We start from the raw sequence: 23,177 nt of genomic DNA on the forward strand, positions 1-23,177 counted from the left end.
GCCTGTATTGTTGCTTATTCAGCAAACTAGGTCACAGGAGGCAGGAGACAACTAAGTCACAGTCTCTGCCTTTAAGGAGCTCACAGCTAGGAGATGGTGGAGGCAGAGCATTAGCAAACAGTTACACTGCAGTGTGGCCAATGCCTCCCTTGGACAGTGGTCCTCCAAGTCTAGACTTGAGAGTGATCAGGGAAAGCTTCCTTAAAGAGATGGCACTCAAGCTTCAGTAAAAGACTGGTGACTCAATGTCCTACAAATTTTCAGCCAAGCCCATAACACAAAGCCAATCTATCTTGTCAAACCCATCCTGGTTTCACACAAGTTGCCTAAAACTTGGAAGAGGTCTAAACCTTGAATGGCCTTGCTGTCTAAAGCTTCCCCCAAAGCCTTGTTGTGTGTCAACACCAAGAAAAAAAAAAAACCAACTACTTTTCACAGTCTTTAGGCCGGGCACAGTGGCTCATGCCTGCAATCCCAGCACTTTGGGAGGCCAAGGCGGGAGGATCACCTGAGGTCGGGAGTTCGAGACCAGCCTGACCAATGTGGATAAACCCCATTTCTACTAAAAATACAAAATTAGTTGTGGTGGCACATGCCTGTAACCCCAGCTACTCAGGAGGCTGAGGCAGGAGACATGCTTGAATCCAGGAGGCGGAGGTTGCGGTGAGCCAAGATCACACCATTGCACTCTAGCCTGGACAACAATCACAAAACTCCGTCTCAAAAAAAAAAAAAAAAGAAAAGAAAAGAAAATCACTCTTTATGATAAGTTATAATATCTTCTTCTGCCTGCCCTTAATTGTTCTGCTTTGTTAGTCTCCTGGCAAGTGTTGTTAGTTTGGTTGGTTTTTGTTATTTTTTAATTTGTGTTTGTTTTAATTCTCCTCAGCATCTTGTTCTCGCCATTTCAAAAGTCTTATAATTATTTCATCAACACACTCACCATGTACGAGCATCTCCAAGCGTTGAGCCTGGCTCAGCTAGTGGAGGATGCGCAAGTAATATACAAAAACAGTATGGAGATTCCTTAAAGAACTAATGGTAGAACTACCATTTGATCCAGCAATTCCACTACTGGGAATTTACCCAAAGAAAAAAATGTCATTATATGAAAAAGACACGTGCACGCTCATGTTTATAGCAGCACAATTTGCAATTGCAAAAACACGAAACCAACCTAAGTGCCTATCAACCGATGAGTGAATAAAGAAAATGGGGTACACCATGGAATACTACTTAGCCATATAGATGAACAAAATAATGGCTTTTGCAGCAACTTGGGTGGAGCTGGAGGCCATTATTCTAAGTGGAGTAACAATATTTGGAAAACCAAATATTGTGTTTTCACTTGTAAGTGGGAGCTAAGCTATGAGGATGCACAGGCATAAGAATAATATAATGGACTTTGGGGACTTGGGGGAGAAGGTTGGGACGGGGGTGAGGGATAAAAGACTGCATATTGGATACAGAGTATACTGTTCAGGTGACAGGTGCACCAGATTCCCAGAAATCACCACAAAAGAACTTATCCACATAACCAAAAAGCACCTGTATCCCAAAAACTATTGAAATAAGAAATAAAATAAAAAAGAAATATACGAGGGGGCCAGCGGCTCATTCCTGTAATCCCAGTACTTTGGGAGGCCAAGGCTGATGGATCGCTTGAGCCCAGGAGTTTGAGACCAGCCTGGGCAATATAGTGAGAACCTGTCTCTACAAAAAATACAAAAATTAGCCAGGTATGGTGCCCAGTGCCTGTAGACCCAGCTACTCAGGAGTCTGGGGTGGGTGGATCCCTTGGACCCAGGAGGTGGGGGTTGCAGTGAGCTAAGATTACACCATTGCACTCCAGCCTGGGTGACAGAAGAGAATCAGTCTTTAAAAACAAAAGTATATGAGGGCTCCTCCCAGGCCTGGAGGCTGGGAGAGGGGGTGGGGCAAGAAGTTACCCACAGTTGAGGACAGGATCTTTACAATATATAGGCACTGCTGTTCTAGAAGGTTTGAGGGAAAATCACAGAGGACCTGGAACCTGGCTTCAGGACACTCCAACTAGGTTTGTGGAGATGGGGAGGAGAGACAGGTCTCTAGAGGACACGAGAGCGTAAGACTGGAGCATTCCTGGGACAGTGCAGAAATAGTCAACATGAGGCAGATAGGATGGAGGCGGGGATGTTGTGAAAGCAAATGAAAGGGATTTGGCTTGCTTCAGCTGGTGGTACAGAACCCTTGCTCTGTGAAACTGCAAAATGAAGTGTGATATTTGGTATTTTTCCTTTTCTTTCCCATCAGTCACCAAGAACTACTGATTCTGAGAATCATGCATTTTGGGTAGTAGGAGCCTTGGAGATCAGACAGCCTAGCCTCCCCTATTTGTCCAGTGAGAAGATTAGCTCCCAAAATTCAGGTGGTCCAGGTTTCTGAGAAGCAGAGCCAGGGGTGCCAGGCTACCCCACTAGTCAGCCACTGACCTAGGCCTGGACTTCTCTTCCTCGGACTTGTTTCCCCCCAGGAGTCCAGGATCCTAGACACTTATCCCTGGGTCCACAGGAGCCTATAGGAGAGAGGCCATCAACTCCTGCGCTCTCCAAAAGGTGTGGGCTCCAGGGACAGTCCAGTATTCATGACACTTGTCCCTCTATCTGCAACCCCAGGAACCATGCCAAACCAGAACTTGAAAAATGGGAGTTGTTAGTTGTTCAGAGACAGGGAGGACAGAAAAGAATCAGGATGCATCGACCAGATCCATATGAGCCACAGAAAGCCAGTCTAGCGGCATGGAGAACAATATTATATTTGAGAGGAGTGAATTTTTTATGAGTCACTAATCATAGGCTGCCTGTGGCCCTAACTTCAAGAAGGTTTGAATGGAGTATGTCCCACCAAAACCACATGGATTGAAAGCAAGGGAGAAAGCCTAGTCCTCAAGAAAATCAGATAACTGTTACTAGAAGGAAGGTGGGGGACAAATGTTGGAAATGCAAAAGCAATAGATATTGACAGCAGCACCCTTGTACTAACCTGGAGATAAAAATGTCTGGCTGGCATGTTCTCATAAGTGCTACTATGTGCCAGGTATTTCCAGTGCTTTATCTATATTAACCAATTGATCCTAACCTCAATCCTACTATATTCCCATTTTATAGAGGAGGAAATTGAGGTGCAGAGAGACTAATGAACCTACTCAAGGTCTTATAGTTAGTAAATGCCAGAGCTGAAAGCAGTCTGACTCTAGAATTTGTGTTCTTAATTATTGTGTTACAAGTATTTCCAGATTCCTTGCTTTTCTCCTTTCCTTACATCTTTTCCTCTGAAATAGGGATTTGAGGAAGGCCCTGATAATGAATAGAAATTATCTAGCACACAATAATAGCCATTATTAATTTATCATTACTCATTAACAGAGTCTGCAAAGCTTCTGACATATAGTAGACATTCAAAGACTATAAAATAAGGCAATAGGTAACTGAAGATCAACCAAGACATTTGCATGGACTCTGGAACTGAAGGAAAATCTGCGTGACCTTCAGGGAGATCAGCAATGTATATGAAAAGAATAGATGCAGACAGCAAATGCATAAATAGAAATGTCCAGAGACCCATTGATGCGGGAGTGAAATGGTGAAATGCTAAATTCTCAAATGACTCCTTTTCTCCTTCCCTTCTCCAGTGCTGCTTAAGTAGAGCTGAGGCCAGGCGGGATGCAGCTAAAGTGGCCCTGATCAACTCCCTCTTCAATGAGCTGCCCTCTCGCAGGATCACCAAGGAATTCATTATGGAAAGTGTTCAGGAAGCAGTAGCCTCCACCAGTGTGAGTACCCACCCGGGAGGGCAGGAGATGGCTGCACTGAGAATTCTGAAGCATTTGAATCTTGAGAGATGCTAACATAGTAAATTCTTATTTTAAGAATTCTGTAGATTCGTTTTTTACCCATTAAATTGTTAATTTTCAGAAAAAAGAATACTTAAATTGGAAATCATAAAATTCACACATCTCAATAATACTTTTTAATCTCCCTGGATCACAATTAATCATGCTTTAAATCAAGGTAGATCGTTGGATCCACCTGGATATGTTTAAATGAATGCTTATTGAGGAGTGTTGACTCTTTTAGGGCCTGAGAACGCAAACAGTGGAATACTCCTTTAATCTAGTGGAAAACTAGCTCCATTTTCCCCAAAGTTGAAAGATCATGAAAAATCATCTGAAGTGTTTACTGAAAGTGTGAATTCCCCAGCCAGTGTGGGGCCCTGCAATCTGCATTTTTAAGGAAACATGGACTGTTTAGATATGGGAAAAACCATATGCCCAATATGTGTTAGCTATTAGAATTACTATGGTTAATATCAATTACCTCTGCAGAGAGCACTGAAAATTTCTGTAATTAACACAATTAAATGCAAAGTGCTTTAAGAGCAAAACACCCTGTCTTAAAAACTAGATAGGATTTTTTTTTTTCTTTTTTTTTTTTTTTTGCAATACAGGACAGGATATTTGTCCCATGAATGATTTGGAGCTCCCAACTCCCATTGCTTCCAAACTATAAGCCAGGAAAGAAGCCTTGGGTCCCCACATGTGGCAAGTATCTCCCTGTGTGTGCTCAAGGGCAGGAACCTGGCATTACCAAAGGGATTAGCCACCTCTGGCTTGCCTTTAGCACGGATAAACCCCACCTGAGATTTCCTTCTCTGTTTCCCTTAACTAGGAAGGCTCCGTCATTCTGGTGAAGCTGCTGATGATGAAGGAAACACTATCAGACTAGATGTGACTCTTTTCCCCTCATAAATCTTCTTATCACATAAAGGAGAGCTAAGGAAGGAGCAGGAGAAGAAGGGTGATTGACTTGGCTGGGAGATGCCAGGGAGTTCTGTTCTATATCTGGTCTGAGGATGAAAGGAAGCCTTTATTTTCCAGTCCTGTAAATTTCAAGTGCTTTTGAGGAAGAGAGGTTAGGAAAATTATGCCTGATTTATATAAGTGTGAAATTTACTCAGGAGTAGGGAGGGGCCCTCAGTGTAAAAGTAATTTATCATTTTTTAAATGGAAATTTCTAAGGAAACAGATTATATATGGTTGCATGCTTCTAGATGGATTTCCTCTGGGATATTTAAAAAGCCAACATAAATATTTCAGCAGCGGTGTGTTAATGTTATTGCATTCAAAAGCTATAAATTTGCTGCTATCTGATGCTGGCACTTGTTTGTTCAGTCTCACAAAGTCACCATTGCCCACCTTCCCAGGAATCCATGTCCATAGGACACGGAAGGGCTGGCCCAAAGGCCATACCAGAGTTGTGTTAGCTTCTTAGCAGCACTCCCCACACCCAAATTGAAAGGGAATTTCATTTCTGCCCATCACCCACCCACCTCGTTTCCTAAAGATTAAGCGGTACAGGAGTGAAAAAATATAAACCATGATCCATGTCTCCAGGCCAAACACCAGCATATTACGAAAAGCTCCTATTAAGAATCATAGCAGTAAAATATGAATGGTCCATACAACTGACAAATTCTTTCCAAGTCAATTATGTAATACTGCCTGGTTATCATTGGAATCAGAGAAAAGTCAGTGTTTCAAGATTTCAATAACCAATGAAGGCAGCCTCGGAGCTCAGCCATGCAAATGTTAACACCACCACCACCAACACCCTGTGCGATAATACAGAAATGTCTTCCTTTGGAAAATTATTCTATCAGCGAGTATGTAACAATTAGCATTCTAATTAAACGCTCAATTCAAATTGATTACAAAACCCTCAAATCAACTGGAGACTTGGTTGTAGAGTGAACGTCTGTTCAGGTTAGACCAGAAATAGAAGGCTTGCTGTATGGTCACAGAATTAATTTGTGACCATTCAAAGAAGAGGAGGAAAAATCAGTAATTTTTCTTTTTCTGCTTGCTTTCCCAAGGGCACTTTAGATGATGCAGATGACCCCAGCACCAGTGTTGGAGCCTATCACTACATGCTGGAATCAAACATGGGGAAGACCATGCTGGAATTTCAGGTACCTGCCTGCCCGCCACATATTTATTTGATTATCCAATCCAGAAGCCTAAGAGAAATGCAACACTTATCACTAACATCTCCTGACCCAGTAATCTTTTGGTATTAAGTGTTTTTGGTCATTTTAATTTAACCCTCCTGGAATCCAGCATGGTAGCCCCATCTCGGCCACATCTCATACGCCTAAACAAACACGCAATCGGGGAACAATCTTTGCTTTTATAAAGGAAAGTATAAGACATATCTAAGAAATTGGTGAGGTACACCACATGCTTATGATTCTGTAATGTTTCACCAGCTTTTCAGTACAAAGCTCCCCACTAAACCAATGAAAACAGTTTGACATGTTGGTTGTTACCATCTGCTTCTTAATTTTCAAGTCCTATAACTTCTGAAAGTTCCTACAGTGCATATTAAACAAAATCCTCCTTGGGTCTGGTTTTCAATTAAACAAGTTCTGTCACCTCCTATCATCAATGAAATAAAAAAAAATTAATAATCTGTAACTCTTTTTCATCCACTGCCAACAAATGATAACAAGAGCTGAGGAACTATATTACCTATTATTTCTAAAATATATTGTTATGTTAGTAACAACAGTAGTAATAACAGCTGACACTTATGGATGCTTACTTTGGCCCATGCTTAGCATTTAACAAATAGTGTCGTAATTTAACACTCACAATAACTGTATGAGGTAAATAATATTGTTATCCTCATGTTATCATTGAAGCTAGGGTTCAGGATCAGGCAGTCTAATCTCTGAGCTCACACATCTGACTATTATTCTATATCAGGCTAGACAGATAGAATTTTAGTAGTGATTGGGCATGAAATGTGCTTCCCTTTAAAAAACTTAACTCAATGCAGTTGAACGTCTGTACACATGCAATGCTGGTAGGAATCAGAATGCAATATGACAAAAAGACTTCACCCTTAGAAAATCTGTTTTCTTTTTTCTTTTTTTTTTTGAGATGGAGTCTTGCTCTGTCGCCCAGGCTAGAGAGCAGTGGTGCGATCTCGGCTCACTGCAAGCTCCGCCTTCTGGGTTCACGCCATTCTCCTGCCTTAGCCTCCCAAGTAGCTGGGACTACAGGTGCCCGCCACCTCGCCCGGCTAGTTTTTTGTATTTTTAGTAGAGACAGGGTTTCACCATGTTAGCCAGGATAGTCTTGATCTCCTGACCTCGTGATCCGCCCCCCTTGGCCTCCCAAAGTGCTGGTATTACAGGTGTGAGCCACTGTGCCCGGCCTTAGTCATCCAGTTTTATTCTTAAGTGGCCATGTCTTACTGACCTTTGACGTAGCCTGTCTTGGTTAGGAAGCAACAAGGTATCCTTTAAGCCTAGTGGATGGGGCACATGTCAGCTCAGTGGCTGTGACCCAGACTCTGCAGTGGGTTGGCCAGTTCGAGGCTGGCTCTTTTCCTTACCTCAAAATCTATTTCCTTGTTTGGGTGTAAATCAGGGAGAATAACAGTACCTTCCTCACAGTGCTATTGTGAGGATTACATGGGATGATATGGGTAGAGTCCAGAAGAGTGCCTGGGGTATAATGAATGCTCAGTGAAAATGAACAACCATTATTATGTGTATTTCTGAAGGAGTCTTTGCTTGAAATGCCAGAGGCTACTGGATGGATTCCGTTGACAACTCTGTCTAACCTAGCTCTATTTGAACCTGCACAAAACGGTTCAGGACCCCTATTGTAGGATAAAAGAGTCGATCTGTAAAAGGTCCTTTTTTTCATAACAATCTAAAACTAAACAGAGGAATAATACTTTTAAAAAGAGGTACTTTTTTCAAGAGAAAGAACATAAACTGTACAAAATCATACAGACCTATGTGTGAAGTCTGCTCTGCCATTCGCCATCTGTGAGCTTGTCCATCATCTGTGAGCTTGTCCATCATCTGTGAGCTTGTCCATTCTGAGACTCAGTTTTCTCATCTATAAAACAGGAATACTAATGCCCATTTTGTAGAATTTTTGTGGGACTTAAGTAGCGTAACATTTATAAAGCATCTGGCGTAATGCTTCCCCAAGCAGGAATTTCATTTAATTCCTGTTCCCCCTCCAAATCATATTGTAGTTCTTTCATTATGGATGAACATTGCCTGCCCCAGTACATAGTAGCTTGTATGTGATTTAGCGCTATTTTTGGAAAAATTAAGAATGATTTTGAATGTGATTGGTTTAGTCTGCCAAAGATGGCGGAAGGTGAGATTAAAAAAAATTCTTAAAATTCCTTCCAAGTACTATGAAAGGCTCTACTCAACCCTCTTTTAGTAATACTTTAATTGCTTTGCTGTAGGCTAGGTGTTTTCTGTGTGGTCTGTAGTAAGGTATTTAAATTTGTGAAATAATAATTTGAATCCTACTGTGGACATGCTTCATAAATTCTCCTAAAGGAGTCTGGGTACAGGATGGAGACAAAGGAAGAGGAAGATGTGAGGGCAGGGAAAATCCAAACTCCCTTCCCCAGTAGGGATACTGGCAACCCAGGAGGAGGGCCTGTGGAGCGCATCCCTTTTCCTTCCACCAGCCTTAGCTTGCCTGCTGGGACCTGGCACATTCCTTAGTGGCCTGGGTTAAATGCTTCCGCTTGTGTCTACACATAATGGGAATTGCCCACAGACCTGGACTGTTTCTGCCGCCAACACAGCAATTCAGTACCCCTGGTGGGTAATAGATGTGTGTTTGTATCTAGCTATGGATGACTCTACCATATAAAAACAAGCTGGTGTCTCCAGACTGCCCTCGGGCTTTCGCGGGGCGGGAGGGGGGTGGGGGCGCCCTGCAGCCAGCACTCAGAGGAAACATGATAGGCCTCTGCTTACCTTCACTTCGTGGGAGGGAAGCCGGGATGCCTGTTTCGAGGTAGCTTTGCCACAGAGAAAATTGCCTGCTGTTTGCGCGGGGAAGGCTGGGAGCAGTACTAGTCACTGGGTCTTGTCAAGGTCGGATTCTAGGCAGACGTTGACTGAAGCTGGTGAATATATTTATTCTGAAGCCTAATGCAATCCAAGGAAGAGTTGTTTATTTACATCTGCTAAATTTTCCAGGTCGCCTTTTAAAACCTCATCCCATAAACAAATTTCCTCTTAAATCCATTCTCTTGGGTGGGGAGATGGTACCCACCTGTTTTTCAAGTTCTCCATTTACAGTGTTTGTTTTTCTTATTCCTGATGAATCACAGAGCCAAATCTGTCTCCTAGAAAGAGTTCCAAAGAGAAGCAGTGAGCATTTTCTCTCTACGAAGTAGCTGAAAAGCCAAACATTGTTTCTAACAGAGGCAACACCAGGAAAGGCTGTGAGGACAGAGCCCCGTTGTTGTCTGTTTAAATGAAATGAATGACAAAATAAACCAGGAAAGCTGCAGAGTGAGAGCTGCAACCGAAATTTTCCCCGAAGAGGAAAGAAAATACACAGCTTGATTCTTTGTTCTGTATTAAATTTACTCTGCTGGTCAGGACCAGTTAGATAATTTGCCAGGCCCAGTGCAAAATGAAAATCTAGGGGCCCTTGTTAAAAAATTACCAAGAATTTCAAGACAGCAGAGCACTAAACAAAGCAGGGGCCCTGTACAGCGGCACAGACCTCATGCCGGTGAAGCCGGGGTGCCCTGAGACAGAGCCACAAGAAGAGACCAGACAAGGGCTAGCCAAGTGAGGCATTTGTCTTGGGTACAAAATTGAAAGGGATGCATAAAAACTTCATAATCAAGATGAATAATATTATAATGCATTATTTTTAAACTCAAAATTCATGCAAAAAATGCACGACAAACAAAATATCAGATTATAAATAAAAGACCATGAATATGTATAATTGGCCCCACTCACTTTAAATCTTGCCTCACCTGCCTCACCTTATGAGGCTAACTTGTTTTTCTGTTGGTCTAGGTGGGCCCCTCAGGCTTCCAAATTACCCCACAAACCAAACACCACACCCCAAAAGACTTCAGTGAGGAGTATGACAGATCCTACAGGAAAAGACAACACTAATGTCCTTTATTTAAAAAAAATTGTGTATATATTCTTTTTTTTTTTTTTTCTGAGACAGGAATCTTGCTATTTTGCCCAGGCTGGGCACAAGCTCATACTCTTCCTGCCTCAGCCTCCCAAGTAGCTGGGAGTACAGACACATTCCATGGCACCTGGCTACACTAACTTCCTTTAGAGTAACAGACCTTCTCCAGGTAGAATACGAGCCGGCAAACACCAGGCAGCAAAGAATCATGGGGAAACTGGCAAGCGGAACTCCACAGCAGCCCTCTCCTTCCCATTCTGCAATCATGCAAGGATTTCCAATGGAATCAGTCAGAGGCATGCAAAGATTTTCTGGAGTTGAGCCAAGAGCTCAAATAGTTTTGGGAAAATTTGAAGAGAGTGAATTTGGTCTTATGAGGGGAAATAAAGAAGTGAGACAGAAAATATGTGAAAATATTTAAATATACTTTATATAATGATGGCAAGATGAATATCTCTACAGAGGACAAAAACTAGATGGGGATATAACATACGAAGTTGGAAAGGAGGTCATCTTCCCGAGGGAATTTTAAGAACAAGAGCAACACTGAGGAAGTGCCAGTTGTGTTACTGGAGAGGAAAAAAACAAAGCTGCTTCGTGACGGGATAGAAATTTAGACAAACCAGAGATGGTGAGGAGGTTGACCTTCATCCTGGAGACAAAAACAGTTCAAGTCTCTTTGGGGACATTTTTGAAAGATGAAGGTTGTCAAGGGGCATGAGAAAGGATTTTGGTTCTGTTCACAGAAGAGCTGTGAATTCTAAAGTCTTAGGAGATTTTCAGGGTGGAATGATAGTCGCTGATGGGGCGGGGAGAGCAGTTAGTGTATAGATAAGAAAGAGAGCCCAGAAGACCCCAGAGGAAGAAGAGTATGTTTCTAAGACAACAATTATCAGAGGATGGAATTAAGAGCCCTGTTAGCAATAGGCTGTTTCTCAAACTGGGCCACAAGGATGCAAGAACAATGCCAAGATAGCTAGCTATAGGAAGCCACAAAATAAATCCCATATATGTGTCTGAGTTCTCAACTTTACGTAAAGATTTAGGGTGGTGGGGATCAGATGGAGGAGTGGAGTCTCACTCACTTGCCCAGGCTGGAGTGCGGTGTCGCGATGGCAGCTCACTGAAGTCTCCGTCTCCCAGGTTCAAACAATTCTCCTGCCTCAGCCTCCCGAGTAGCTGGGATTACAGGCACCCGCCACCACACCTGGCTAATTTTTGTGTTTTTAGTAGAAACAGGTTTTCACCATTTTGCTCAGGCTGGTCTCCATCTCCTGACCTCAAGTGATCCGCCTGCCTCAGCCTCCCAAGTGCTGGGATTATAGGCATGAGCCACCGCACCCGGCCAATATTTATTTTCTCTTTTCTAAAAATGGACATATACAATCGAATACAAAATTTGAGTGGATTTTTATAAGACATAAAACCAAACAATTTTTCTTACTTACAAATATTGTCACTCCTGTTACATCATAGAGACTGGTTCCCAAATATTAAAAAAAACCTTCGTATTCATTTTTATGGCTTCAAAGTATTCAGTGAGTTGATTTGTTAGTATGGTAGGAAGGGCAACACAAATTTGGCCTCCTCAGCCACTGAGGCTACTTTGATGGAACGCCAGAGAAGAACAGCGGTGACAGTCAGATTGGACAGGATTTGATTTCTAGAACAAAGCACTCTCACTTTTTCAACTTAGCATAGTGATGTGATGAAGTGAAAATCTGAACAAGGGCAGGAAGATGTGGAGGAGAGGGGCCAGGAGGGGGCAGCATCCCTGGTCACGGGACCCAGGACCCTGTGCAGACAGGGAGGTCTCCATCTGGGGCAGAAGGAGCAGCTCAGCTGGTATTCATGTGTTTTTTAATTAGCAGACACAAGTGGTTTTGCTTTTACTGAGGTGTCTGTGGGCTCTTAGAGTGCTTACTGTGCAGTGAACTTAGACAAAATGCCAAACTGGATCTCTGACAGAAAAGAAGAAAAACATTTCATTCTAATGGCAATTTTAGACATGAGAGAAGTGCTATTTGCTCTTCTAATAATCTGATAGCTTTAAAATTTACCAAATAATTTTAAGATGCCTAAAACCTGACTATGAATCTCCTGATTTTCATACGAGAACCTCTTCTCGAGCAAGCAGATGTAAAGACAGTTAATTAAAGTCAGCTTTTTGTTTTGTTTTAAGAGAGAAAATATTATGTTGCCCAGGCTGGTCTCAAACTATTGGGCTCAATCAGTTCTCCTGCCTCAGCCTCCCAAGTTGCTAGGACTATAGGCACACACCACCGTGCCCAGCTAAAAGCTTTTTTGAATGAGCAATAGGACATCTGTCTATGTTAAGTTTTCATAACTATTTTTAAGACATGAAAGCTCCTCGATTGTATAGAGTTATTTTTCCAATAATTTCAATAACTGCAGGCTATTAATCCACAATAGATGTATCTCTGACAAAAAAAAAAAAAAAACTGTAAGTGAAATGCAAATAATTTCAGTGGAAAACTCATTGTAACCGCATTAGGAAAATGAAAATCTTCAGTATATTTATACACCTTAGCTTTCCGTTGATATCACAAAAGGCAAGGAAATGATGGTGCTGATAGTCTGAATGCTGTGCTTAGCCCTGGCCCTTGGATTTGGAAACCATGGGTGAGTTTTAATGTCAATACAACCTTATTGTCTACATTTCAAGGCATTTTTCTTGACTGAATTTATAAATTTAGGAGTATTGAACAGTTTCTGTAGTTTGTTCATTATATGTTTTATATTGACAAAAGACAAAAGTATAATAAATTTAGTTTAATGATCTAGCTGACTTTTACTTGCAATTTTAGAATTGGGTAACACCTCCTTCTGTAAAACAGAATGAGTGTTCCGATGGGCTGAGCAGAGGAAGTTGGCTTCAGGCAGAAAAGGGCTGAAGAAGGAAGAAACAGGGGACAGAAATGGATTGGTCATTTCATAGTTACTTCTCTTGTAAAGATTAAAGCAGACGGGACTTCTTTATTATGCTGGCTAAAACTGGCTTGTTTGGGGATTTGGGTATATTTATTTTTGGGCTTAAATTTTTGAGAGTTAAATTGTTTTCTTTAAGATATAACATAGTCACGTGATTCAAAACTCAGTAAGTTTTGCAAAATAATGTCACAAGAAGGTCTCCCTCCTATTCCTGTCCCCTAGGCATTCCTCTGGCATTCCAGAGACAGCTAACGTTACCAGATCCTTTTGTATCTTACTAGAACTCTTCTAGGCATTTACAAGCAAACATGTATATAGCAATCTTCTTAATCAAATAGTAGCACACATTACACACTGTTGTGTACCTTGCTTTTATTTTAACACATCATAGAATTCTTTCTATTTAAACTCATGGAACATTCTCATCCTTTCTTTGTGATTGCAAAGTGTTCAGTAGTATAGATGTATCATACTTTAGCCATTCCTCTAAAAGTGACCATTTAAGATGCTCTCAGTCTCCAGCAATTTTTAAAAATGATACAATGTAAAACCTTGCCTATACACTATTTCTCAGATGTCCTGGTATATTTAAATAACTTCTTGAGTGTAGAACTGTTCAGTGTATTATTTTTAATGCTGAAAGACATTTGTCAAATATTTAGTCATTTCATTACACAAGTAATGTAATGCTATGGATATAGCAAAGGAGGGAGAGAAGAATGTTTCAGAAGCCTGGGGACCCGGGGCTTGGGAAAGTCCCAAAGTGTTGTGACAACATTGTGTATTCTGTTTCCTGATATATTTGGGAATTAAGAGTTATGCCCTGCTCAGCTCTCACCAATGCACATTTCTGATTTGGGACCAATGATAGTTGTTTGGGTTTTCTAGGAGCTGATGACCATTTTCCAACTATTGCACTGGAATGGAAGCCTAAAAGCCCTTCGTGAAACAAAGTGTTCCCGACAGGTAAGATTTTCTAATCAAGTCTGGTTCGTGTTGTATGAACTAAGCAGGTGGCTCATCATCTTCCTAGGAGATTTCCTTTATTCGGATTTTTCCAAATATAAATTTGGTACCTTATTTATTAAGAGCAGAGGACACATGAAGAAATATATGGAACAGCCCCACTGAGTCAGGGACTGACCAAATATACACACTAAAAAGAACGTGGGCACAGGACTGATTTAGGTACCTGTACTGAATGCAAACCAAAAGGATCATTAAGGCAGACAGCTTCTAAAGAAAATCCTGGATCTGCTCCATACGCCTCCCCCGCCTCCCTGGAATGTGTGCCCTCTTGCACCTTCTGATGCAGAAACCTGAAAATGCACTGCTTCTGAAACCTCGTCGCTGGAAAGTGGCCAAGTTGGTGGCCGGAGAAGAGTATTTCCTACTCCTGCCAAAAGTCCCCAATAAACAACAGAAATGATTAGAAACTCTGACAAGCCGGCATTTAATCACCCCCGTTTTTTTGGGTTAGAAGTTTCTTCTTTATTTTTCAGAGACACGGTCTCGGTCTCACTATTTCTTTGTTATTTATGAGAAGCACCCTTCCCCCTTTTTAAATAGCTAATGTAAACCCCCTCCTGTGTATTTAATGGTTTTCACCTGTTGTTCTCCAAGATTTATCCTTCCTCTACCCACCGTTAGAATGTGAAAGATGGTAGTTTATTTCTGAGAATTTCCTAGTAGGAATTGGTATGAGGAACAAAGCCTCTAGGAGTCAGCAAGGTAAGGGTGGGTGTAAGCAGCTTTCCATGCACTGCAGCCCCTGGAGATTTTAGTTGTTCTTTGCTTAGAAAGTCTAGGTTTCAGATGTGAAAGATGGAAAAGAAATGAGTAGCTGACAATGGCTTTGGTTTTTTTTTTTCCTTTTCCTTTGATTTTACAAAAGGCCTTTGAAATCTGCTGGTTGGGTTATAAACACTTTTCCATGATTGTTTTTAATTTGTTAAGGTCATAAATGCATACCATATGTTTTTGAAAATAAAAATAAGCAATGCATTCTCTCCACAGGATCAACTCTGCATATGATGTTATTATGTATTGACAAACTTTTCACACAAGAATTGACAGGCAGTAACTAATTTTTAATTATTTGCAAAAGTAAAAGACAATGTACCATGAAGGTATCATTATGATATCAATAATGGAGATATCTACCTTCCATCATACATTTCTAAACTCCCTTCTGTATTTACTGTGAGACAGTTGGACCGTCTCCCTTGTGCTAATACCACAGTTGATTCTCCTGGTTTCTAAATGATACTCTGAGATGCCCTTAACTAAGAGCTTCCTGCTTTCTTCAGTGGATTTGACCAAATGCCATTCTGCCCAAATCCCTCTGTAGAGCTACTTCCCTCTCTTTCCAAAGGAAGTAATGCTGGGCAACAGGGTTCAATGAATAAATGAGGTCATATTCATACCAGTTGTTGTAGGAATGTATTTTCAGTGAATGGCTTGTATTTCTAGAAGTGGCAGAGCTGTGTTTGGTGAACATTATTGAGTCATTCCGGTGATGTGTTTTGACTCAACCTGGAGTGGTGTGCTTTGCTAGGCCAACTTAGCCCTTCATTTCCTTTACAGAAGTAAACCAGTGGGTTTTGGTTTCAGTTTTTGAACATGAGAGAGGTTGGGTTGTTGATAAAATCCTAATGGACGTGGGAAGCAGGGGGAGGCATGTGGACAGGTTTCTTTGTTGCTCTTTATTGACACCCTGGACTTTGTTTCTTGGCCCCCAGGAAGTCATCTCCTACTATTCTCAGTATTCTCTAGATGAAAAGATGCGCAGCCACATGGCCCTAGACTGGATCATGAAGGAGCGGGAGTCACCAGGAATTGTCTCTCAAGAGCTACGAATGGCCCTGAGGCAGTTGGAGGAAGCCAGGAAAGCAGGACAAGAACTACGGTTTTACAAAGAAAAGAAAGAAATCTTGAGCTTAGCCCTGACTCAGATCTGCAGTGACCCTGACACTTCCTCACCCAGTGATGACCAGCTGAGCCTTACAGCCCTGTGTGGCTATCACTAGCAAGGCCAAGCCCCGGGTGCCCTCAGTGATGGCAGAGGCCAGACTCTAACATTAGGAATCTCAGCGCAGAGGTCCTCAGAGGCTCTAGCATCTCTAGCTACTACCGGAAGGCTCTCCTAACCCTCTCCACACATTCCATTTACAGAGTATGAGAGTTGTAGGACCCTTACAAGACCCAACAAGCCACTCAATGCATTTTTTCCATCACACTCTCAATAGTTCCAGCTCAGGATGAAAGGATAGATACAAAACTGTTCGAAAAACATTTCCAGGCCTGGCTCCAACCTAAAGCCTGATTGACATGTGCCTTGCTAGATTATATATGTTGTTTCAAAGAATAGTCCAATATAGCATCCCCCAAAAGAACAGCAGCCAGAACTAGGTAAAGTAGCATGATAGCAGTTTTAAAAGATACTTAGGATTAAATAAATAATATGGATTGTTTTAAAAAATATGTAAGGATCAGAGTCTCTTTCTAAGCTTTGTAAGCTAAGCAATAGTTTATGTCCCACTAGATACACTGACTGCAAAGCTACAGTGGGGATTTTATCTGGGCATCTCACCATCAAAGATCTGGAAATAGTAATAGTATGAAAATACTAGATAAAACTAATGTTTAAAATGCTTTTGTAATAATAATTTTTTTAAAACCCATGCTCTTCCATATATGGGGATAAATATCACCTAGAAAAGTAGCCTCACTCTTATTCCTCAAGAATATCCAACTTTTATGAGTCTTGCAATCAATTATGTTCATTTTTAATTTGCAAATAGATAACCTGAACTAATTTGTTCTTATTTTTTGCCACTGCAAACATATATCTACAGGGAGAAAAATTAATGGCATTTCAAAGGTTAAAACATTTTGAAAAATTATTAGCATGTGACAAAGAATGCTTGCATTTGATTAGTTTCACCAGCATTTGAAAGAAGGACTCTTTAGCTCTTTTTGTTATTCAAGAGCATAAGCAACCAGTAGCTCAAATGTAGTATCATTATTAAGTTTAAGTCACTGGAATCTTCTTTAAAGGAGGGATAAGACATTGCCATCTCTAATTGACTCATCTGTATGGGTCAATCCACTGATCAGAAAAAAATTTTTTTTTTTTTTTTTTTTTAGTAGAGATAGTATTTCATCCTGTTGCCCAGGCTGGTCTTGAATCTGCCTACCTCTGCCTCCCAAAGTGCTGAGATTACAGGCGTGAGCCACCATGGCTGGCCTAAACTAATTTTTAGATAGTTCCTGGTCACTCAAATTTAAGAATGTCAGCAATGTCAATTTTCAATGCTCATAGGTATTTCCTTATCTATAACATGAAAATGATTATACTGCATTTTATCCAATAGTCCAAATTAAAGAAAATATTTTTCTCAATTTAAAATAATTTCTTTTTCTTTTGTTTATGCAAGTGCATACATGTTTCACTGAAAGCAAAACCATTATAATTACATTAAAGTTTATAAAATAAGATATTTTAACCTCATATCTAATAAGTATGTACAAAGGTAACTATCACTCCTTAAAGTCACATGAAAACTACTGTAACTGATCATGTATTTTGGAATTAGACTTGATAATAAAAGATTATCATGTATCACATATCTCACACCAGGGGAACATTTAGCTACATAATTGTCCCACTTTAATATCTTTTAAAGGTAATAGTAATTTGTGACACATTTTATTTTAAAATATTATTTAAACAAAAGTTACATTCCTCTCCACAATGAGGCTAAATGTCACTTAGGAAAGAACTTTATTCCCTTATATTCCTGAAAAGGAATCAGAATTAACATTTTTATGTTAAATAAATTTTAAAATCTAGGAAACATTCTATTTAATTTTTTTCATAAAGCCATTACTCTTTACATTGCCATTTCCAAAAAGCTACAATTTCCCATGTTGGATGTGATTAAAGTTAGGCACACCTTTACTGCATTAGCAGCCTTTGACAATGACTTCCTCAAACTGACACCATCTTAATTAGATGCAGGGACAGGGATCGGATGGTATGATATCAAATTTACTTTCTGTCCTACAAGTTAAAAACTGTACCCATTCTGTAAATTGAAAATAGAGGTTCTCCCTTGGCCACTGTCAGTTTTTCCTGACTGGTCAAAACTGCCCATTCTTCTTGGAATGGTATGGAAGCTTCAGCAAAAGACGTAAAAGTCAGAATCTTTGCTGGTTCCTTGAATGCTCATTTGGTAGTAAATCAATTTCAGCTGAGACATAAGGGCTGCCAGTACATCATATAAACATCTTTATAGCCTAGAGAAAAGAAGGTTGAAGAGCAAAGCAGATTTTTTTTTTTCCTTTTCTATATCTTGTTCTGAACAACACACTGTGATAAAGGGGACTAGAGTGGAAGATTCCCTATTTAAACACATGAAGCTCTGGATCCTAGCCTTTTTTGGTTATAAACCCTTTGAGAATCTGATAAAAGCTATGGATCATCTCCTAGGAAAATCGAACAAAACGTATACATTCACGTTACACAGTTCCAGAATATATGGACCCCCCAAAGACCATGGATTGCCCTAGGAGATCCTTAGATTCTTGTTTAGAACTGTTGATTTTGAACACAACATACAGTGTCAAAGTTTACATCAGTGATCCACCATAACTCAGACATAGCCCAGGTAGCCTGTTTCTAACACAACTGTCATAATTCTGAAATCCAAAATTGCACTGCGTTTGACAGGAGTTAGTTTAATTTCCACAAAATCCAAATTTACCGTATTATTGTTTTTTAAAAAGCAGTTTAGAGCAAACTAGTCGCTAAACTCGGGTGAATGGGACAGAAAGTACAGATTTAATAAAGTCGTACCTCTAATGTTCAGAATTTGGTTGTCTATTTGTTCAAAGCTATAGTTCACTCCTAGTTTTGCTGTTAAATTTATTTACCTATTTCTAGAAAAGGAAAATAATTAAACCATAGATATTCCTGAAATGCTGTACCTGTATGAACTATGAATCTGATCAGCTAAGTCTCCGGAAAAAGAGAATCAAAAGGACAAAGGTTTAACACTTTTCTGTTTCTTTAGAGAAAGTTTTCAAAGCCAGAGGTGGTGTTGTAGTTGACTTTATCTCTAGCTGAGATGCTTTAGAGAATTCTGATTTTTATCATGCCATGCCTTTCTTTTTATCCAAAGGACAAAAGAAGCCGAACTAAGAATATTTTTATACTATATTCGAAGGTAAACATTAGTTAAGATGTTATCTCTTATATATTGTTGATTTTTTTGTTGGTTTGCCTTACAGAAATGCAAATATCAAGATTTCTTCTATAGTGTCCATCCTTAAAGGTAACATTAAGATTGTTTTTAGCCAAGGCTCTAGGAAAATGAAAATCCTTCTCCTTATAACAGTGGTTCTCCATTTTGACTGCACATTAGAAATACCCAAGGAACCTTAAAAAACCCTAAATATCCAGATTGTACCCAAACCAATTAAATCAGACTCTGGGAGTGGAGCGCAGGCATCAGTATTTTCTAAAGCTCCCCAGGCAGTTCTAACACGCGGAAGGCTGATAACCACCGCTCGCTCCAGAAGTACTGGCTCAGAGGTCTATGCCTAATCACTGGGAACTATTACTCCACTTGACCTTGACCTCAAACTCAAATGTGGAGCTCTTCTGAGCTGGGTAGAAGCACATTTTTTTGCTTGGATAAGAGGTCTCTCCTGGAAGCCAGGACTAAAGCAGGGCAAGTACACACACATGTGCATACATGCACAAACACCCCTCATCTGAGCAGGAGAGCCAGGTTCTGCCCCAGGGTCCAAGCTCTCTTTCTCAAATATAATAGATAACTATCTGCACCAGAATCGTATCGGTTACTTATTTAAAAATACAACTTCCTAGGCTGCACCTTAGACCTTGCAACCAAATTCCAGGAGAGGGTCTGGATTATGTACCACTTCACCAGGTGTTTCTGATCACACTTCAGCTTGAGATCTTCTAGGTGAAAGCTACCTAACACATCCTTTACTGGGCAGCAGAGCCCTGGCTTCTACAGAGAGAGCACAGAAAGGAATAAGGGAGTGTGTGAAAGGTTGCCTCTCCACCCCTCCTGGAAGCTAGAGAGAAGAAGGGGCAAAAAGATGTGTTGCATTTACCTCTCAAATGAGCAGCACCCGCTCTTTGATCACTTTGGCCCCAATATTTGGTATTACTTTTAATCCCTTTCCTAGAAACCATAAAAATATCTATCAGCTCGTGGTTAAAGTCACGTTTTAATATATAACTAAGTCCCGGTAACACTTTCCTTCTTGGAGCAAAGTAGGTGGTGAAAAAGGCAAACAGAAGCTTCTTTTGAGAGCTATTGATTCTCTAGTGTTGTTGCTTCCCAAGCAAAAGTCCCAGATTGCCACCTACTTATAGGCACTTCCCAATTCTAGCCCCAACTGGGCTCCACATGTCCATTTGTAAGTCAGTTCAACTGTGAGGATAATACATTTTTCTGTAGGATCAAGGTCATAAATGGTGGTAAGTTTCCCAGACCAGCCTATACAGGCCATAGAGTGCCTAAAACATTGACAGTGGGACATAATGCAGTTCTGGGTTGTGAGTGGGCAGAGGAAGGCAGCACAAGGAGCAGCTGTGAGTTTAGGGCATCATATGGAAACACCCCCCTGGAGCGTGTTTCCCAGTTTCAGACTGGTTTTCCAGATGCTCCCTTTATTTTCTCTTTGTCCCCTCACAGATTAGCTTGCCAATGCCCCACCTACTCCCATGACCTATTGCCTTTTCTGATAATGGCTTCTTCTACTTTTGACTTGCTAAGGAGAAATGATTTTTTTTTTTTCCCCTGTGTTTCCTACAAAACTTTGGAAGTGTCTGAGTTAGTACGACTAGAAACAGGAACATTCAGGTGACGTGAAAAAGGCAGCCACTAAGCCTCTTCTCAGAGCCTATTTTCACTAGGGCCTGCGGAGAAAGACATGAGCACACAAGGCAAAACTGTGTGGGACAGGCCAGCCATGGAGCCTGACCCAGTCACCCAGACCTCTGAGGTTCTTGCTTGGCTGTTGTTGGCTTCACGTGATGTTGCCCTGTCCTGATCACAGCTAGCTACTCCATAGGCCAGCCAGTGATTCTGGGTATTTTGGCTCAAAACCACAAACTGGATCAATCAGTCTGTCCTCTCAGGATGTGAACTTAAAAGCACAGAAGGAACTGGCCAGTTAGAGTTCAGAACTGAAGTGGGAAGAGTCTGTCCATGAGAGCTGTGGTCTCTGCAGGTGGAAGGGATGAAGAAGCAGGAACCATGAGTCAGCAAAGGAAGCTGATCAGTACAAGGGGAAGAAGCTGCTTGGTGTTTAGAGCAGATGCAGAGAGAGGCAGAGACAGGAGACGATGAGGCCCAGGAGGGCATGATGATGATGAGGAATTGCTGGGCCATGTGCCCTGCAATAACCTTTCCTTGGTTGCAAGGATCACATACCTCACAACCAAAGAAATCTCACTGTATTAGCCCATTTTCACGCTGCTGATAAAGACATACCTGAAAGTGGGCAATTTACAGAAGAAAGAGGTTTAATGAACTTACAGTTCCTCATGGCTGGGGAGGCCTCACAATCATGGTGGAAGGCAAGGAGGAGCAAGTCACATCTTACATAGATGGCAGCAAGAAAATAGAGAGAGCTTGTGCTGAGAAACTTCCATTTTTAAAACTATCAGCTCTTGTGAGACTTATTCACTATCACAACAACAGCAGGGGAAAGACCCGCCCCCATGATTCAATTATCTCCCACAGGGTCCCTCCCACAACATGTGGGAATTATGAGAGCTACAAGATGAGAATTGGGTGGGGACACAGAGCCAAACCATATCACCCACCTTACTCATTTCAGAGCAAAATCACATTTTATTATTCCACTCTTTTCAACCTAAGAAAAGACCAAAAACAATGACACGAGGAGGACCTTCTTCAAGCGATAGAAATGCTGTGGAGAAAACTAGATTTAGGACTGGTGCAGGGTTAACTTTCTCCTCACCCACTGCCCCCTCACTCCACTGTTAGGTCCCACGCTGGTCAGGAGTTCTCCCCAACTCTGATATAAACACATGTATTATATGCTAACCATACAATCCTTGCTCCATACGTACAAATTCCTGTTTTCTCACTTTCCACAGGAGGTCTGACTACAGGGGGAAAATATAACTCTATTTTTACAGAGATATTATTCATAGCCTAACTATTTGTTGTCTTCTTCAAAAATTAATCACCTTGGGAAATAAATAACATGTTCTGACCACACTCAAGAGTGCTGTCTTTGCCAAAGACATTCCTGTCACTAACTCCTCCTTGAGAATGTCCCTCTGAGTCTGCGTGAGCAAAGGAAGAAAAGCAGTCTCTTCTAGGCTGAAAGACCTCAGCATCCTGAATGGACTATTTAATCTCAGCATCTTGACTATTAGGCCCAGCACTTAGCAGGTGATCAGTGTTGAATATAAATCTGTCATAAATATCTTGATGCCTTCCTTCTTCTCTTCTTGAGGAAGAACCTTACCTGGCTCTATTCTGCTGGTTTAGTCAGGACTCACTTGGTTGCAAGATTGAAACCCAGATCAACCTGCTAGGCGAATAGGGAGGTTACTGGCTCATGATACAAAATAGTCCCAGGAGAGTTTCTGCTCCAAGTATATCTGGATCAAGGCACGGAAATCAAGACTTAGTCTCATTATGTGGATATACACACATGTGCACATCCATGGGTCTCATCGCTCATGTCTTAAATCTGTTTCCTTTTATGTTGGCTCCATTTTTAAGCAGGCTCTGTCTTTGTAGTAGCAAGTGGAAGCCAGTAGCTTCATGCTTATATCATAGCAGAATGAGAAATTCTCCTCCCAACAGTTAAAATCCAAGTACCAGAACTGAATGCCATCATGCGGTTTCAGTCATGTGTCCATCCCTGAATCAATGACTATGGCCAGGCTCGTCACAGGTCTGTGTCCTGGGACTAGTGGTCAAGTCAGCCTACCTGAACAACTTAGACCTGGTTGAGGAGTAGTCACTCAAGAAAGATATGGGTTCAATTGCCAGGGGAAAATGTGGCCATTTCCCGAGAGATATTAAAAGCTGTTTTCTCCTAGAGAGCCTTCAAAGACAGAATGAACGACAGAAGAAACACAGCCTCTCCAACCACAAGTTGGGAC

General features: G+C 41.1%; 1 protein-coding gene across 1 annotated transcript in view; it reads left to right on the forward strand.

Annotated features, from left to right (window-relative positions):
* Window positions 1-18,860, forward strand: part of LIX1 (Lix1 homolog (chicken)) — a 50,910-nt gene extending 32,050 nt beyond the window's left edge. The window contains exons 3-6 of the mRNA XM_011989409.1: window positions 3,671-3,811; window positions 5,911-6,006; window positions 13,874-13,951; window positions 15,727-18,860. Coding sequence (XP_011844799.1) covers window positions 3,671-3,811; window positions 5,911-6,006; window positions 13,874-13,951; window positions 15,727-16,014 — 603 coding nt within the window. The 3' untranslated portion in view covers window positions 16,015-18,860. The remainder of the gene's footprint in view (window positions 1-3,670; window positions 3,812-5,910; window positions 6,007-13,873; window positions 13,952-15,726) is intronic.
* The last annotated feature ends 4,317 nt before the right edge of the window (window positions 18,861-23,177 follow it).

This window comes from Mandrillus leucophaeus, unplaced genomic scaffold, assembly GCF_000951045.1.
Source record: "Mandrillus leucophaeus isolate KB7577 unplaced genomic scaffold, Mleu.le_1.0 Scaffold353, whole genome shotgun sequence".
Classification (NCBI taxonomy): domain Eukaryota; kingdom Metazoa; phylum Chordata; class Mammalia; order Primates; family Cercopithecidae; genus Mandrillus; species Mandrillus leucophaeus.